Below are 19,520 nucleotides of genomic sequence, written 5' to 3' on the forward strand. Positions count from 1 at the left end.
TCTCACTTCAAGTGCGTACATTTTGACTCCTTATTCACCCACTTTGCAATTTATGCCAAAACTAATGTCAGTTTCAGAAAGTACAAATCGAGACCTTTCATTTGATACCCTACACAACTATATGCGGTGAAAAAATTTTTGAATCCCCCCTTTGCATATATGGGGAGCCCCCCTTTAAACTCCACCTAAATTTATGCCACTCGCTGTATGCGTGGGATTTCATAGTTCCCATCTGTTCACCGAATTTCGTTTGGATCGGTTTAGCCGTTTTGGAGAAAAATGCGTGTGACCGACAGACAGACAGACATTGAATCGATTTTAATAAGGTTTTGATTTACACATTTTTCTTCAAAACGTCTGCTTTATTTGTGCATATTACACATTCTCGTTTTCTAAGGTGTTGTATAAATAGAAGGGAACACTTTGGAAACTGGTTTTGCCGCTTATGATTCGACTTTTGTACTGATAAGTCACTATTGTCAATACAAATTTTTGTTTGTGTTGATCGTGGTTCATTCTAGAGTAAATTTCATGCTGATTAAAATTCGGGTTTTCGGTTTCTTTCAGGCGTCTCAGCGACCCGAAATCACTCACGGCGATGTTTTATTAATAAATCTGTAGCAAACAAAAACCAGCCTGAAGAATTTAATAAATCCTTTCCTATAAAAGTTAAGCATAATTTTTTCTTAAAAAATAAACTATTTGAAAAATATAAAAAAATCTAAATTGGAACCCGTTACGTCTCGTTAAGATGAGCAGGGCGTCCTTTAGCGTGTGACTTGAGTAAGCTGTGCCTGGATCAAATGAGGATATTGATTACGGGCGATCGCAATGATATCATGGGAAGAACAACCCGAGGCATACAAATTGCCTTTATCCAGACTGAGCAGGCGGCGCGAGATCTCGGGCTGTACATCAATGAAGGCAAGACAAAATATATGGTAGCAGCGACAGCACCGAGAACCAACCAACCAACAACATCAAACCGCACTGGTCAAACGGGAAGAATAAAGATAGGAGACTACAATTTTGAGACCGTTGATAATTTTTCCTTTTCAGGGTCGAAAATCACAACCGATAACAGCCACAACGATTAAATCTGTGCACGGTTGTTGGCAGCCAATAGAGCCTATTTCAGCTTAAAAAACTGTTCCGCTCGAAACGTCTTACCATAGGATCAAAGCTCTGACTGTACAAGACAATGATCTTGCCAGCTCTCATGTATTCCTCGGAAACTTGGGTTCTTAGCAAGAAAAATTGCGAACTCTTGCCCGCGTTCGAGAGAAGAATCCTCCGAAGAATTTTTGGCCCCCTACATGAGGATGGACGATTACGTAGCCTATATAACGACGAAATCTATGAACGATACCATGACCGTCAAATTGTGGATAAAATCCGGGTCAATAGGTTACGGTGGGCGGATCACTTAATCCGTATGGATGAGGGTGATCCAGCCCGGAAAATCTATAAGGGCAATATGTATGGTAGAAAAAGAAAACGAGGCAGACCCGCCTGAGATGTAGCGATGGTGTAGGTCAGGACGCCAGATAGTTTTTAGAGATATCGAATTGGTGAACTTCGGCGCAAAACCGGTATGTCTGGAATTCCTTACTACGGCAGGCCTAGACTGGATACCGGATAGGTTCGCAATGCTGACGACATTGCCTCCTGCAGTGTATTGTAGTCTTGTAGTGTACCATTACCGTCTTGAATGAAGTTCCTTAACACGCTCTAAGACCCTGATCCAATTGGTTTGTCACGTTAACGATTATTATTATTATTGCTTAAGGGAATATCGAACGTGTACTGAAATAAGGCGATGAGGTTGCCCCATCGTTGTTCAGCATCACGCTGAAGCTCGTTACGCAAAAGTTGCCACTAGACAACATTACTACCCAAATGATAGCTTTGGGTGATATAAATTGCTTTGTGAGTTTAGAGTTTAAGAATATGCTTAAAGCATTCCCTCCAATGCTACCCAATGGGTTCTATTGTGTTCGGACGATGGACTTAAGATACATCGGACAACCTGTGGGTTTCGACAAGAATCGAAGCTCGGCGCGCCTTTATTGATGATAATGTACTATGGAATTTGGACGTTACAGCTCCCCAAAAAGGTGACCGTTATCAGTTTCTCAGATGATATCGGAATGATTATTGAGGCGCAAGACATTAAGGAGATCGAGAGATCCAGGCGCTGGTCTGGCGTTCGCAGAGCAAACGTCGATGAATATTGATGAAATTATGCACTCGCAATCGGCGCTCAAATATCCGTCATGATTAACTTAAAATTAAACTTAATGACTTATCTTAAAAATTTTTCCTTATGCAGCTTCTGTCTGGGCATCGGCATTGGAACATGATGTAAATACGAACAACATTTCCGCCCATACTGATTAAGTGCACTGCGGACATTGTGCGCCTACAGTATAACATCTGACGAAGTAGCATGCACGATAACGGGCATGGTCCTCATCAACATTTTGGCGAACATATGCAATCGACGAATCCTGGATCTTTCGTCGAACTGAAGCAATACTGGAATGGTAGCAAAGGCGTTGTGGTGTGGATTAAACGACGCATTGGGGAGGTTAATTATGACTTAATCCAATTCCTAACTGGACACGGAAGGTATCGTGCATATCTTTACGGCTTGAGAGTGACAACTTCCCATATTTCCCGACATGAATTCAGGAGGATGTGGAACACGTTGTTTTATTTGTCCGCCCGTCGCATACAGGGTGGAAGTGGAAATTGTTGCAGATGTCAGTCGAGAATATCATGGACCACATGGTAGCTTCTGAAACATCTTGGAGTGTAGTGCAAAAACTAATGAAGATGATTCACAATACACTAAGGAAAGAGGAACTGCGGATGAAGATGATAAGTACCAATAAGGGTTGCAGTCCGAAACTGATGTTGCCTCGCAACTTAACACCGAAATGGAAGCCCCGCGGGATATGCGAAGGAGAAGGGTGTGGTTTTGGTATAACCGTATGGCAGGACCCAACGTATTTTGAACCTTTCCACATTCCAACCCAAATAAAAAACAAGTACGGAAACTAGAAGCTGAACGCCTCACGAATGAAAAGTTTTGTATATTTCTTATTCATATAAAAACATTTGAGTGGACATTTGTCCATTATCACCGAGCACGTAATGTATCCGTCATATTCACTTTCGCTACTAACATTCAACGACTTACGATTTGCCACGGAAGTGACAACTTTGGCCTATTATAACTTTATTAGTAATAGTGCCATTTCCGTCAATCAGGTAGGATCATGCTTTATATTATAGTTTATATCACTGCAAAATTTCATGTTCTTAGGATGAACTTAATGGGCATTTTGCAGTCAATCATTGGAAATTATAGTATAGGAGGCAGCGCATGGTGGTAGCTCCCTGGTTTTTTTCACATTTCGGTTGGATAGGTTGTGAGAATGGGTCCGTGAAAGAAGTGACCACTTTTCATCCCCCGCCCCTTGAAAAGTACTAATGGCGACCTTTCATTTGATACCCTACGTGACTATATTTCCACCTTCCCACCAAATTTGGTGTCAATCGGTATAACCGTTTCTGAGAAAACTGTGAATGACAGACAAACAGAGAGACGGACAAACAGACAGAGGATTCAGAAGAAGAAGAGGAAGACTTATAACTTTGTTAATAATAAATGGATGTCCTTCAAACTTCCCAAAGTAATGTTTTATGTTATCCCTTATACCACTACCAGAGTACTTTCACTCTACTTCTAACATGAACTTAAGGAGGGTTTCCAGAAAAATTTCTAAAATATAGTAATATACTATTATTAACTTTATTTTTGTAGATACCGGAACGGAATTTATTTTGAAGCTTAGATTTCGATTCGATACACCACCGGTTGAATAGGTTCTGACAACGAGACCTATTATACTTTTTGGGGGTCATATTTTGAGCCCTCACACCCCTATGTTTCACTTAATGTCAAATATGGGACCGGTTTAGAAAGGTACTAATTGATCCATTTCATTCCTTGAACTCAACAAAAAAATAGCGCTACTTGCTAAATGTTAAGGGATTCGACTTTCGGTCCAGCCGTTTCTGAATAAATCGGGCGTGACAGACGGACAGACAGACACTGAATCGATTCTAATGAAATAAAAGGGACACAGAGAGTAAACGAATTTTAATAAGGTTTTGTTTTACAAAAAATCTTCAAAAAGGTTGGAGAGATTGGCCGTGAAGGGCCGTCCGCAAATACTGAAACTTCACCGAATTGCTCAAAGGCCCCGCCACATTCCTGAGCCTGGCTACCAAAGAGGCATATAAACACTTGTTGACGGAATAATGCAATGATAAGTTGAATGGGTGTGCCCATATTTATTTAATTAATGACTATAAAGAGAATGTAAATTCCTAATTACATATTTTCCTGTGAGGAAAAAGCAAGTAAGTTGCTGAACTTACGCACAAAACCAAGGAAGGAGACAGAGGTCAAAAACTCAAGCTGCATGGCGTTCTAGCACCGGCGTAGTCTCGAGATCGGGGAGTGAAAGTAGATGTAGATAGTACAGGCGATGCGGAAAATAATGTGGGAGTTGGTAGAGCAGTTCATCAATAAATTAAAAAGTTTAGAAAGGGTATACAAATCAAGGAAGAGCAGCAACGCTGCTGTAGGGAAGGGAGACTGAGTGTACGAGACGTGACGGATAGGAAAGGTTTTTTTCAATAAGGCGAATACTATAAAGTTGTTAGGGTAACGCAAACATGGGCAGATAAGAACGGAGGGCGAAGAATAGAGCCTTGGGGAACACCAGAGGAAAGAGGGAAGGAACGGAATGAGTACCACTAAGAGAAACTCTGTAGGAACGGTATGACAGGCGGGAAGAAAGGGAAGAGATAATTGAGGGGAGGGAGGAATTCAGAAGAGGGAGTTTGGAGAATATTGTGATCAACGGTGTAAGTAGCATGTAGGGCAGAGGGAGGGAAATGTGTTGTTTACAATTAACAAGGAAGAGGTAACGAAGTCTGTCGGAACCATGTTCAACATATGTATAAGGAGGAGTAATTTTTTTTCGCCATCACATAAATATTAAATAAACAGTCTCGTACCTATTAAACCGGTTTCAGTTCTAACTTTTGATGTAAAACGGGGAGTGTGGTAACTATTATAGAATGTGATCATTTCAACTACTTAACCGAAAAATCTGAAAAAAATAATATAACTGCCACTATGTATATTTACGTCTCAAAATACTCTTCACACCGAAATCTGCTCAAAACTCTTCATAAAAGTATGCTACAATATTTTGTAAAATTGCCTGGAAACTCGACTTAAGTGCATCCAAGAAGCATAATCAACTTTACAATACGATAGGCTATAATGGCACGATACTATCCAGTCTCGTGGAAATCGTACTAACAAAGTTGCAATTTTCAAAATGGTTTCTATATTGTAAATCTAAGACATTAGATGTCAGCATCATATTAAAGTGAGTCTAACGTAACATATGCAAAAACATGACTAGCTAGTTGCAAATGGGACAAATGGGCGCTCAAATGTCTTCATGCACGCTCCACGCGCTTGACACTTGTCGTAAAATCCAACGTTTGACTTGATTTTGAGGGCCAAACCTCGCCATCCACATGGTTGCCAGTACGTTAGTGTTTTCTGAGCATGCAAGCAATATCCCTTTGATTTATGCCAAAGAGCCATCACTTGATTGGATTCGTTAAAACCGAAACCTACACAATCAACCCAAACACTATAACCACACGTTTGAGTTCGCGACGGTTTGCTAAGGTTTTACAGACGTGTGGATCTGGAATTACATAATAAATATACAAAACCTCGCATACCTGAAACGTCAAGCTCCTGGTTTTCAACTTGTTTTGAAGTTTTTAGGGATTAATACACATAGAGCTGTAATGTACCACATTGATGTTTATAGAGCGCTGTATACCAAGCAACATCATGGTGTTTCAGACTGGGTATCCTGAACTGATATTACAGACACGTATGTTCATTTATCCATTCGAGTGTATTTCTGTGTCAATCAAACTTTTTTGCATGCCTCCAATATCCCCGTCGAAGCTCCTCAATAATAAAATAGATCAAAAGTCCAGACAGGACATAAAAGAATACCCAAGAATCAATAAACATGAAAAAGCTACATTGGTTGCTGGTCGACCGCTTGTGGCAAACAAAGAAAAACCCTTGCCTGTTTGGCTGCCTTAAGGTTACTCAGCAATATTCTTCACTAACCATAAACTTAAAAATTTATGAAAATTATGTAGCGCCAAGGCTGTTGCTTGGGTTCCGTTGCAGAAATTCTTCTGGTTACAGCTCCCGGATTTGATACCATATCATTCCTTTGTCGGACACTTTTATTGGGAATATGCTATTCTGAGTAAACGAACGGTAAGAGCATTCGTACGCAATGTGAAAAACGAAACAATTCTAGAAGGAAGAATCGAACAAGCAAAGAAAGACAGCAAGTATTCTCTTTATGGCGTTACTCTGTGAAAAATTCATTAAGCTTGCTGTATTGTAGAGGTTGTAGTTGTTGCATAGTGGACCAAGCCGGAACAAGTTGGTATTTCTAAGAACGTACATAGCATGATTGTATACAAGGAGCCTTTAAAGGTATTCCTTCTCCGCGAATTGAGAATACCAACTACAATGAAAACGTCTGTAGTGGCTATACATGAGGCACTAAGGGCGATCCTTTTTGAAAGTATGTGGAATTTTTAATAAAAATTTAAAAAGGACATTGTGTTTCCTTGAATACTATCTTTATTCGTTAGGAGCCGCTGGCACTCGTAGGAAGAGCAAAAAATGGAAATTCATCTTTTGGACCGTTAGAAGTTCTATGTGAGGAGGGTGAACCATATAAAGGATAATATAAAATACGCTTTCAGTAGATGTATTCATTAAATATGCACATTTCGTTATTAATGAAATTTTACAAAAACTAACCAACGTTACTATATCCCTGAGTTATCACCTTTCTCCTAGTGCGAGTTGAGCTGATGCTATTATAATATAAATAAAAAATTCAAAACCGTTTGCATTAACTTTACTAGAACAACTTTATTTATTTGCAAATATGCCTATTTCGGTGATTATTTGTCGCCTTCCTGAGTGTTTGGGTTTGGGTAAGGAAAGAAATCCGAAATCGTTCTATTTATACTTGCTCTCCTTGGTACCGTGTGGGTAATTGAAACCTGATTCACTATTTCCTTCTGATTACTCGTCTCGCAAAGGGAAGACGAATATTATAATTTTGTACCCCAGCGCACCTCCTGACGAATTTGAAGAGCCAGGAGCAACCGTTACATTGATCCCTGTTGAGAAGTTCATCATTCCACGTTTTACAAATTTCAAGACTTTCGGCCACACCTAATTCCCTTGTATCGCTTATCTATCTCAACAAATTTGTGTTCCTCCTGGAAGCTGTTTATGTTGGACGATGTGCTCCACTACCTATGATCTGAAAGCCGTCGGTCCCTTTTTTCCGCGAATTTGATCGTTTGGATGAATGATTGGGAGGGGGGGGGGGGGGGGGTTGGTTGGGTTTGTTCCTGCTGCTGAAGATAACGTCCAAATCATGTCGTTTCAATGAAAGGGAAATTTCGTTGAATTCCAAAGCTATTCTTTGTCTGGGCTGTTGATCTGGAGTCAGTTTGGTGAGCGCTTGATGTTGGAGCATGTTCTTCCGTTTGCCAATCAAGCTACTGGTGGTGTGGCGCGGTTTGAAGTGCTGCGGATAACTCGTTAGTCTCGTGGTGTCCGTCGGTTTTCTGTAGATTTCCAGGTTTACCTTCTTTTGTATCCTTTTCAACAGCGAGTCCAAGAAAGGTAAATGAGCTTCGTTTTCCATCTCCAGGGTGAACTCGATGCAGTTTATTGAGGAATTCGAGTGTTTTTTCTGCATCCATTTTCTTGATGGCAGCGGTATCCGATCTTCGGAAGTAAGCTTTGTTTTTAGGCTGGCCATGAATACTTTGCTGATGAACGGGGAAAGGAGCTTCCTCACTTAGCTGTTTATAATAGTCACACCTGAAATTGAAGTAGTTTTCCTTCATACAGACTTTGCCTAGTTTCATGTATTGCTTTGCTTTACCTCTTCATTGTGGGCCTTCAAGTTGTTGAAGAAGTCAGTCCTCTATTGAAGCGGTCACTTCTTTGATGGATCCGAGATACTCGGACAAAAAGGCTGGACGTCGAAACACCCTAAGGCTTCGACATCTTTGATTTCCTCAATCAATTGAAGAGTCTTGAAGAACTCACCTGAATTCTTGACAGATTTAATCTCATGTTTCTCATATTCTGGAATTTCTTTGCTAACCACTTGGCAATCTTATGCGTGGGAGACATTTCTGCTGATACGATTTCCCTAATCTTTGTGCCTGGTTTATGGATCTTCTGGAGTCTTTTGATTCTAGGAAGTACTGGGTTGTTTGTTTCTTATAGTGGTTGGCATACCTTAACAGCCCTGTCGACCTGCTTTACTATTTATGGTTCAGGATCGGTTCTGAGTCTTCTGTTCAGTCCATTCTCCAGCTTTTTCTGCATACGTTTATCGTAGCCCTTTTTGTCCAAAATTACTAGCGAATGGAAATGGTTTTTTATTTTTTTATTTTTTTATTTTTATATTTAAATAAGTTTACTTAAACGCTCTAAGCACAGGTTTGTGTTAATGTGTTAATGATAGTTTAAGGTTGTTGAGGAGTCCCCCAGAATTATTTTATACCAACTATGACTTGCCTCCTGCTGAATACCTAGCCGGTGGGAAACTAGGTACAGTTGTAATTGAGCTCCATGACTACATTATCTCTCCAGCTCTGATAGTAGGATTCAAAAAGTGCAAGCAAAATGAAACTCACTATGGAGCGATCGATGCTGCCGTATACGTTCGCAAAATATTCGAACATGAGGCACTTGAAACATCTCTTTAATGAAATCATCTCCTTCAGACGGCAGACAACCCATCCGTTTCGAATTTTTCCCACCGTCAATAGGTTTTGCGCTTCCTCCACTTAGTTTTTGGTTGGGAATCTCATAGTCCCGCCAAGTGAGTTTTTACCTTGATCACCAAAGCCGTCAGTCTTGCCTAAGCTGGATTTTCTCAAATCACACATGCTTGGTGCTCTTTCTGCGTCCTGAGACCGATTCGAGAGATGTGGATGCACGGGAGCATGCTTGCTCTGTCCCAAAAACCGTTGGTACTGGAGTTACTGCACCGTAACTTCCTAACTAACTATTCCAATTTGGTACATGCACATCACTAGCACAAACGTGGTCACGCATAGTCAGAAAAAAAGTGTATGAATGCATATTTACACATAAATAGATATGACCCTTATGATGGGGAATCTGGTAGCTCCTCGTAGGTTTGTCTGTTATCGGCACTTTTCTCAGAAATGACTGTACCGGTTGACAGGAATTTTGGTGGGAAGGTGCATTGCTGCACTTCCTGACTTGAAGTCCTTTTTGGGATTGATTCCTCTCTATCGTCACATACAGATGCAGGCAAAGATGGTCATCTTCAGAATGTCCGGGGGTATCTGTGAAGCGGGGAGCTGCCTAAATCAAAAGGAAATTTACATCCTTCTTGGCGGTATCCACTAGGCAATCACCTTTGAACTACGGAGGAAGCTACAGCGTAGGAGAACCATAATCCGAAAGCCAAAATTGAAAAGAAAGTCAGGATGGTCAGTAAAACCATTTAATGGATAAATATTTATGTAGGTGTCGTTAGACCAGACTAATAACGGAAGCATCTCCACGGATAGAGAAATGCATCGCGAAAGCGTGTCAATCATCGCTGCTTCGGAGATGCTCATTTCCACGGATGCCCTGCCTTCGATTAGCCTGCGGCTGAGTCGGATGACTTGCTTAGAGGGGGATATGCACCATCCATCAGGTGTATAAAGACCACTCCCATAATAAAGCGCATAAGAACTGCAAGTGGGCCATCTATCGGAGCAAGAGGAATGTTTTAAGGAGCTCTACATGAGAACGAGTATAAATCCGTGGAGGAGCGCCTACAGAATCGTGACGGGACGATTCAAAGGCGTTCACTTCGGTGGATCGCATGTCCCACCTTCTTGTTGAAAATTATTTAAAATTGCAAAAAAAAACATTATTTCAACTTTGGCCAACTTAGGCTAGATATACTAAGTAGTTTTTTTTCTATAAAACTAATTCGCACCAATGACGTATTTGCAGATTGATATAAGGGAACGAGCAAAAATTAGTAACCACTTCGGTCACGCAGTTCTCAGGGCAAATGCCAGGCAGCGTCTAATGGGATACCGTAGTTCTGGACGAAAGTGTAATAGTCTGTATATTTTTTGAAGAAGCGGTCCTCACCACCAAGTGCCCTAAAAGAAATTATGTCTGCATTCAAATTAGGAATCACATCATCACTTCCAAGTCGGCCATCAAATGATGATCAAAAGCAACACATACAATATGTTTGCGACAAAGCATCCTGCAAGGATGATAGGAATGTTAGAGGAATATTTCTAGGTAGATTATAGCCAGGGTGGTGGGCTAGATCTTGGTATAATGGTTTTATTTTGGCATAGCAGGCGTAGCAGATCTCAGTTAATGCTCATAAACTGAGTGCAGTCTACAGAAGGACAGCTCTTAGAGTTTTCTCTGCCTTCAGGATTGTCGCAGATTATGCACCGTCCACGTCGGGATTGATACCGATTGGTACTGTGGAATATAATATGGCGAGCATTTACAATGCGAAGTCCATCTCTCCTTTATTGAAGACGAAGAATGCTGAAAGGGAGAGATCTGTGAATAGATAACATGAGGATTGGAAAGGCTCAGCAAGGGTCAGTGGATACACAGGCTCCTTTCTGTAATCAAGGAGTGGTTTGAGAGACGGCGGGTGAGATTAATTAGATTTGTGAAAGAAAGGAGAAACTTAGAAGAGACTTTAGGAGAGCTGCTGTTACGAGAAAATCTGGTGCGGATAACGCTAGCATCTGAGAAGGATTGAGATGCGATCAACTCCATGATCGAATCTATCCAGGGGCAAAGGCGACGAGGAAAGGATGTTACATAGAAGAAAGGAGACCAAGCTAGTGAGTTAATTCCACACCGTGTCGTAGTACTCTACGAAGGCTTAACGGGCCAGGGGAAGTGGGGGTGGTTTTAGTAAGTAAAAATCTCACGCACTGTTGTGTCTAGACCAGTGTCTTTTACAGATTTGCACCTTCACAAAAAATACTGGGAAACTGCGGCTTGTTAATGTTTTATAAAAGAATATTTGGATACACGATGGTTCCATTTATACATAGCTCTAGTAATTTGGTGCAAAAGAGGCAACTTTGACCTATTATAAATTTGTTTATAATAGTAGGATTTCCACCACACTTTCCAGTGTGATGCTATGATATCATGTTAAAACCCATATTATTGTAGAATTTTACGGATCTAAGATAAATTTTCAAAATATAATAATAGGCTATTAATTATTTTGTTGGAGCAAATATGTGGGCGGACCACCAAACTTTTCAGATTTTTGGGTAGTTTCTGAGTACGGGTCTTTGAAGTAATTGACCACTTTCCGACACCTGCACTCCTCCATAATAAACGGGTTGGACGCTATCTGTTTGAAAAGTACTAATCGAGATCTTTCGCTTGATAGCCCTCGTAGCTATACACGGTTAAAAAAAAATGCATCAATCTTTTACGTATGTATGGGAACTCATAGAATCAATCTTTCTACCAAATTTCGCGTTGATGATGAAAAAAGTGCGTATGACCGACAAACAGACATCAAACCGATTTTAATAAGGTTTTGTTTTACACGAAACCCTAAAGTCGTAAAGTCGTCGTTTCTTGCGGATAAGGAAATTCTCGTGGGATGAGTATTAATATGCACCTGTATCCAGGAAACCAGCAGGCTCCCAAGAAAAGGTGTATCACCCACTTTGGGGAAACGGCCTACAATTTCGGCAGGTAGGAAAATAGTACTAAAACACTAGCGCTGGTGGAATAATAAAACACTAGCATCGCCAAGTGAATCGATGTCCGATCAAAAGTTGCGCGACGTTTACACTAAGGTTGGGCCAAGCCTGAAAAGAATAACGGGGAAACGACGATCCACCCCGAGGCGATAATCATTCCAAGCGCGGTTAGTAAATCCTGCGCATACAAAGAAGGGTGAAAGCTGACCGTGATCTCAAAGACTTGGGGGAAGAAGGATACGGAAGAACCAAAAGGGCGATGAGGGAGCTGAAAAAATCCGAAGAGAGTAAAGCCGAATGTTTTCGCAGCTAAGTTAAAAAATTACTTGAGGAAATGGATGGTGTGCGTGCTCAAAGGCATGAGAAACTCTAACAATAAGTTACAGGTAGCTGATCCTACAGGTTGGGCGATTATGTGATCATGAGACAAGGCAATCACTTTTGATCTGAAGAATAAGTCAATTAGTTGGAGGCCCTCATCCAAGAATGAGGAGAACGTCAGGTTGATCTGCGAAAGTAATTGATGAGAAGATATTCATTAGATGTGTAGTTGATCTAAAGACACTAAACCAGACCCACCCTCAGAGAGAGCCTTTCATATCACGGAGTGTATCGCGACAGGAGGCGACTTATCGATTCCAAGATGTTATAGTTTCCCAAGTAGAAAGCGCAAATGCTGGTGGAATAGTAAACTGTCGGATCTTCAGTCGATGTGTCATCGGACCAGAGGAGCAACAGGTAAGATTGACCAGGAAGTAAAAAAGTGTGTCTACAAGGAAGCTCAAGAAACCACCGCTAGCTTTATAGAGAATTAAGAGGGACTGTTTTGAATAATTTTCCGCAGGGCCTGATATACATCAATGAGGAAGTGCCTACAGAACTGTAATGGGGAGATTCAGAGGTGAGGCAGCTCGGCAAATTACATGTCTCCCCTACTGAAAATTGTTCAGGGTTTGTTTCCTCAGGAGAGCATAAGTGATTACTGTCGGCACTCATCTTTAGATGTGACTGTAATACCTCTAGCTGCGATGAAAGAAGAACCGGAGATTTGCAGTGGGTTGGGAGACAGTATAATAATAATAATAATCGTTAGCGCAACAATCCATGCTGGATCAGGGCCTTGAAGTGTGTTAGAGCACTTCATTCAAGACCGTAACGGTACACTAGTAGGCAATTAATTTATAACAGATTACTCCTGGTTGTAGATAGTATCAGATGCTTATAAGACCGACAATCCGGCTTCTGTACGGCCAGATCGACCGTCACCGCCATCAAACTGGCTTAGCTGAAAATTTGCGCTTGTCGACAGCAATTCAACATACAATACATTGCCCACGCAGGTGTTCCGCAGGATTTTATGATTTTGTGTTACGCTGGTGTCATAACATGTCGACCAAACTGTAGTAGTGGGTTGGACATCCAGGAAATGCGATAAGCAAATGTTAGAAGAAATACTATTGCAGGAGACGATGATGGTGGAAAACGAAAGGAAGGGTGCCGCAGTTCTTGAGAAGATGCAGAGAGCATGTGATGCTTTCATAATACAGGGCCCTGTACTTAAGAAACTAAAGCCCAGCTTCGGAAGGGATTTCGAAATTGAAGAACGTTGCAAAGACTACCTTGAAGCCAGGGTGTACAGTTCACGTAGCAAGAACCAACCTGAGTGTGAAGATTTGTATTTTCGATTTAGAAAGACGAAGTGGGAATTGCAAGCACCCATTTCTAGAAGTAAAACTGAATCTTCAAGAAATAATGCAATGCAGCGGACTCTGACCTATGGGTAGGTGTGTACAAGAAATCATGACATCAATCAATCACCATCGATAAGCAACCCTGATTTACTATAGGGTATCATTAGTATCCCTTTCCCACAGTTTCAAGTATATTTACTTAAAACCGAGGTAGTTGTGATCACCAAACAAAAGGAAGCAAACGTCAATAACAATCAGGATTGAACACACCATACATTTGGAACCAGCGCTTAAATATCATACATAGGAGTCATGATTGACCAAAAACTGAACATCAAGAGTTTAGCAGCAAAAGGTTATGGAGTTGACACATTGCTGGCAAAAATGTTACCGAGTACAGGTGGCCCAACACAAAACTGTCGGCTTCTTATCTCCAGACTTGTCAGCTCGATCCTGCTTTACTTAGCTCCTATCCTGGACCGAGGCATTCAATTAAAAAAGCAAATAGGAGAAAAATCGCAGCCCTATAACGATTGAGCGCATTGCAATTGTGGTGCGCCTAACGTACAGCATCAGACGTCGTAGCATGTCCGATGGCAGCAATGGTTCCTCTTGACATCTTGGCAAAAGAGGGTCGACGCTAGACTCCGGGAATTATCCTAGATGTCTCAAAATGGATCAATCGAATACACGGTGAAGTTAGCTACGACCTAACCCAATTTCTAAGCGAACACGGAGGGTACTTTCACACCTTTATCGCGTTGGGTGTGACGACTTTCCATATTGGAAAGGCGGGCATGTAATTTTTAACTCGTCGACATTGCTGCACAGAGGGAGGAGAAGGAAGGCACATCTGTCACCCGAGAATGCTGTACATCCCATGCCTCTGAAACTACTTGGAAGGCGGTGGTAAAATAAATGAAACTGATCCACACTCTGCTGAGGAAGGACGAATTTCGAAGGAAATTGATAACTAACAATCGCAGTACCTAATTGATCCTAATGTATGATGTAATACCCAAATGGCAGTCCTGCGGGGTAAATTAACAATAAGGAGACGGTTTTAGTTAGTGAAAGTTCCACATAACTGGATGGCAGGAGCAAACGGTAGGTTTTGAACCTTTCCACCTTCCAACGACCGTAAAAAGAAACAAGCTGACAATGAACCGATTTCAATAAGGTTTTGGTATGGCCAGTGTCTGCCGCCTCAGCCAGAACTTAGGTGCTACTGATTTTTCCGATGATTTTTCGGTCATTCCGGCCTGCTCTTATTATCCATTGTCAGTTTCATCGTAAATTGTAATTCTGCGTTTTTCCCTTCAAGTTTGAAAATTTCCCATCCAATATTTGTTAAAGTTAAACATGGTTTATTTAAATAAAGAACTCTATGGCAAAATGTGACATAAAATCCATTTCAAATAGGGATGCCTTTATTTTAAAAATGCAATAAATCGAATATCCATTTGTGTGGATCAGCTGGGTATGCTCCACAAATACACAACTAAAGCCCATTTTTTTAAATATAAGAACTTTATTTGGTAAATTTTTAAAAATCCGGTATTATTATAAGAGAAATCTATTTATTTTAAATCTGTGGTGTGCACATTATTGTTTTGCTTTCTGCTTTTCTGCCTTCTTTCCTTCGCCTTTTGCGCTGCGAGTTATTACGTTGTAAAAGTTTCCATCCGAGTAGTATCCATCTTGATAGTATCCGTTCTGATCAACTCCATTGGGGAACCATCCGTTGTCGTATTGTCCGTTTGACCACGAATTCACATAATTTTCATAGTCATTGTAGCTGAGTCCACCACCGTTGTTATTTAGATATCCATTGTTACCGCCCCATCCGCCCCATCCACCCCAACCGCCCCATCCACCCCAACCACCCCAATTATTGTTTCCGTTGTAAGTGCATGTTGCTTCCGAAAGGGGAACGCATCCGAAAACATTTGCGTTGTTTGCAACGAAGATGCTATCACCGGGACATTTCATCTGCACAGTTACTCCATCAACGCACATGTAGTAGGCCTTATAATTTCCTCTGACTGGCCATGGTGTCAAGTTGGCAAGAGTACAAGATTGGCCGGCCTTTTGTCCTTGAGAGCCAGCAAAACAGGCCAATAACGCAAGAGCCAAAACTAGGACTGAAAAGGAAAGAACGTTGTCAATTAATGCTGGTAAAATTATTTGGGGGTGTTTTTCTTTGTGATGAAGTAAGGACCCAATGCTCACCTGACATTTTTTGCTGTGGATGCCAAAAACCGAATGATAACATTGATTTCACTGCGTGGATTTTTATACAATTTTTCTCAGATTCGTGCCGGAAATAACATACAAGATCAAACAGCTTGTCCTAGCCATTAAAGGTGTTTTTTTTCACTGGAACAGCGCGTAATTAGACACTTAAGTGTCGTAATCGCAATAGTATTCATGTAAGTTGTGGATGTCGAACATGCTTAGCAAGCGCCGATTCTTGTTCTTGTGAAATTAAACAGTGTTAACTGTTATCACATTTCTGGATCAAAAAAGTTTGAAGCTGAAATTGTCATGAAAGCCTTCTCCATTCTGCTTCAATTCTCATGTTTGAGAAACACAGCTTTCCTTTTACTATGGATACTTGGATGTACAAGGTACTTCCATTTGCCTTAGAACAGATAGCAGGAGTAATACTACTGATTCTATCTAACGGGCTGCTATTTACTGCCTGCTCCAATAAATCGATCAGAATTATCTATTTTGAAAAAGAGTATGAGGTATTTTGCACTCACCAAATCACTTTCTCTTCTTAGCAGGCAATATGGGTCAAACACGTTTCTTAATGCTGACTTTATCGGAGAATCCACCACCTATCTGAATCTTATCACTTCTCTGTCTAAAGATAAAGAGCTCGGTATTAGCCTGTTTCCTGCAGCTGCATTGTTGCGAGTTTCTCAATCAGTGCATAACGAAATATTAAAGCTGTGACGACCGCCAGTTGTTTTTTGCATCCACGTTTGACAGAAATACGTTAGAATTTTGTGCCACGGTGATATCTATATTTTGGTTGATTCGTGGTCAAAGTCGCTGATCTGCTCTGTTATTTTAATTTCCTGCAGTCTCGATAAGGAGAATACCGGTTTAAAAAAGCCACCTCCCATATGAAAGATTAGCTTACTCACTATAGTCTGGACAGCTTATAAGCACTCTGGTGTTACAGGAAGAAAGGTACGTGCAATTTAATAGTAGTCACTATATACGTTTTGTGAGTTTGGGATTAAAGATTCGCCAGAAGTATTCTTTGCTTTTCGTAAAAGCTAACTAAGAGGAATATGATTTCTGGGTGGGAGGTTGATTCTAAAGATTCACCGTGGAACGGGAAAACGATCAAAAACCTTCACAAATCTGAAATGCCCGCTTACTTACCTACTCATACACGATTTAAAACTTCGACTATATAATGAAAGCGGAGTGAGTGATTCGGCATCTCGTTCACCCAATAAGGCCCACTCCAATTGATTCAGCGATACTTGGGCACGAGGAAAATTATTTCAATGCATCAGTCTGAGTTCGAAGAAAAAACACTGAACAAGCACATACCTTAAAAGAAAAATCAAACACATATGGAGTAAGAGGGTGTTGTTTAGCCAATCGTGGGTATCGCTGAGGTATTCGATGCTCCTGTTTCATAGAGCACCAACGTAGCGTCAGCTTCTGAGACGCTTCTGCTTGGGTTTGCATATAGCCTGCGGACGACCGCCGCTAACAATTCTGACACTAAGCCTAAGTTGGCCAACTAATCCCCCGCCTTTTCATGCACTATTCCAGTGCAACTGTAAAAATTGCATAAGCCCGACGGTGCCTCCAAGCCAAATTATCCTTAGTAATTGTGTTTCATCCGAGAGACACGTTCTCGGCATCGGCGACGCTGGGCAGCTTCGCTATAACGATGGATCTTACTGTCGCTATACTGGTGGATCCGCGCGCTCCTTTCAGCGCCTCAGTGATGCCTACTACCGCTGAACCGTTGACCACACCCGCCGTTATTCCGATCTCATGTCCCTCCACTGCCCCCTGGTGAATGTTGCCTAAGGATAACTAGCAACATTTTTGACGATATTATGGCCTACGAGTACATCAGAAGCAAAGCAAATAAGCAATGGCTCTCTACAGCGAGTGATAACTTCTTTCAAGGTAACATATTCCCACGATTTCGACGCTATTGCCAATCTTCCTTTTGGCAACAAGGGGTCATCAGAGTATCAAGCTTCGAGAAAATTTCTTGCCCCCGTCTGCCTCGTTGAACTTGAACAATTTTCACAATTTAATCCTCCTTTACCAAAATCTAACGGGTCTAAGGGCAAAGCTGGCGAATGTCAATTTAGAAAGACAATCGGCGGAGGTCTCTTTTCTTTCTCTCCCTCCATCTACGATTTTGTTACCGTACGAGTTACTCCGCTAAACGTATATCCCGTTATCACATCCACTGAATATTTTCGGTGCCTCAGTCTAACTTCTCTATACGAAGATTTCTTCGAAAGTTTATCAGAAGTCTTAATCATTTGCTTGGCTCTCTTCCTTTCATCCTCCGTGGCGACTTCAAGTTCCACCTAAAGTATTCTCAAAAATGCACTGCTTGAAACAAGTTCTTGTTCTCTGCAACCCATTAGAATTTCTTTGGTTTCGAAACTCTGCGCTCCTCGGTCATTCTTAATACTCACTGGAGCGCAGAAACTTCAAACCATTGTGGCCCCACATTCGCAGCCATCTCTTCTTCCATCTAATTCATTAGCTCCTCTGCTCACTCCCCGCAACTATCTTGTGATTTACTATTCCGCTATTTATCCTCAGCCCATATTTCTTCTCCTCCCTCCTCTTCTTTCCCGTTAGTGGAGATAGCCTGGCCCGTATATTCTACCATTCCCCTCTTTATCTCTCTTCTTTTCGAGTACGAAACCTTTCAAAGCCTCTGTTTGTTTAAAACTGGTCAGTCCATCACCCTTCCTCGCTCTTTTCATTCCATTTTCATCCATTTCCAAGAGAATCATTTTCGTGGACTGTGTAAGAGGGCTCTCACAAAAATGGCGACCGCACTCTTGCTAAGAATTAACGTCCGATTTCCCTCCTCTTCTCCTGCTCAAAAATCTTGGAAAGATATGTCAGTGACTTGTCGTCTAACCACTTCGGCCAGCGTAGGTCCACTGCCTCCAACCTTCACCAACTTTGTGCCAAATGTCAAAATTCATGACAGGAAGTGCAAACTATCTGGATTGACTTTGCTAAAGATTTGAACACTGTAAATCACACGATATTTCTGTCCCCTTTCCAACTTTCTCATATCACTTATTTCATGGCTTGCTTCTTACTTTACCTAACCGATCCTGCCGAGTCCCATTTTATGGTTGCACATCCTGTTGCTTTTCCGCCTCCTCTAGCCTCCAACAGGGATCTATTATTTTCACGTTTTATTAACGACGTGCGCCCCGTGACGTGAAATACAAATACAAATACATCAGGCTACCGTGACGGCAGATAATAAATTATCTGCTTTCAACTTGAAGAGCAGAGAATGGGATCCCATGTCGAATGTCACTTCAGTCCAACAGAAGATCGACATGTGGAAAGAGAAACCCATTCACGGAAGTCATATCAAAAATTTGTTGTTGTCAGGCATTGACATCGAAACCTCCAATAAATAGTTGACTAATGGCGTACTGTTCTATGAGGCCGAAGCATTCCTAATTTCAATTCAGGATGCTTCGCTCCCAACAAAAAATTATAAACGGTACATCCTTCACGACTCCTCAATCACCAACTCCAGTTGTAGGTTATGTAACTGTGAAGAGGAGACTATCCAGCGCATAACATCTGCAT

General features: G+C 41.3%; 1 protein-coding gene across 1 annotated transcript; it reads right to left on the bottom strand.

The window, feature by feature from the left end:
- Window positions 1-15,181: 15,181 nt before the first annotated feature.
- Window positions 15,182-16,043, bottom strand: LOC119654669. The gene is made up of 2 exons (XM_038060164.1): window positions 15,903-16,043; window positions 15,182-15,814 (listed from the first exon to the last, which is right to left on the bottom strand). The coding sequence occupies exons 1-2, from the start codon at window positions 15,943-15,945 to the stop codon at window positions 15,276-15,278; spliced, it is 582 nt and encodes a 193-aa protein (XP_037916092.1). The 5' UTR covers window positions 15,946-16,043; the 3' UTR covers window positions 15,182-15,275.
- Between the last annotated feature and the right edge of the window lie 3,477 nt (window positions 16,044-19,520).

The sequence above is a fragment of the Hermetia illucens genome, chromosome 4 (assembly GCF_905115235.1).
Source record: "Hermetia illucens chromosome 4, iHerIll2.2.curated.20191125, whole genome shotgun sequence".
NCBI classification, from domain to species: domain Eukaryota; kingdom Metazoa; phylum Arthropoda; class Insecta; order Diptera; family Stratiomyidae; genus Hermetia; species Hermetia illucens.

What these genes read in the sequence shown, in the direction of transcription:
- LOC119654669 (XM_038060164.1), bottom strand. Translation starts at nt 15,945, where the DNA reads ATGTTATCATTCGGTTTTTGGCATCCACAGCAAAAAATGTCAG. An exon ending in TCCACAGCAAAAAATGTCAG is followed by an intron (nt 15,815 to 15,902) that starts GTGAGCATTGGG and finishes TTTCCTTTTCAG; the next exon opens with TCCTAGTTTTGGCTCTTGCG.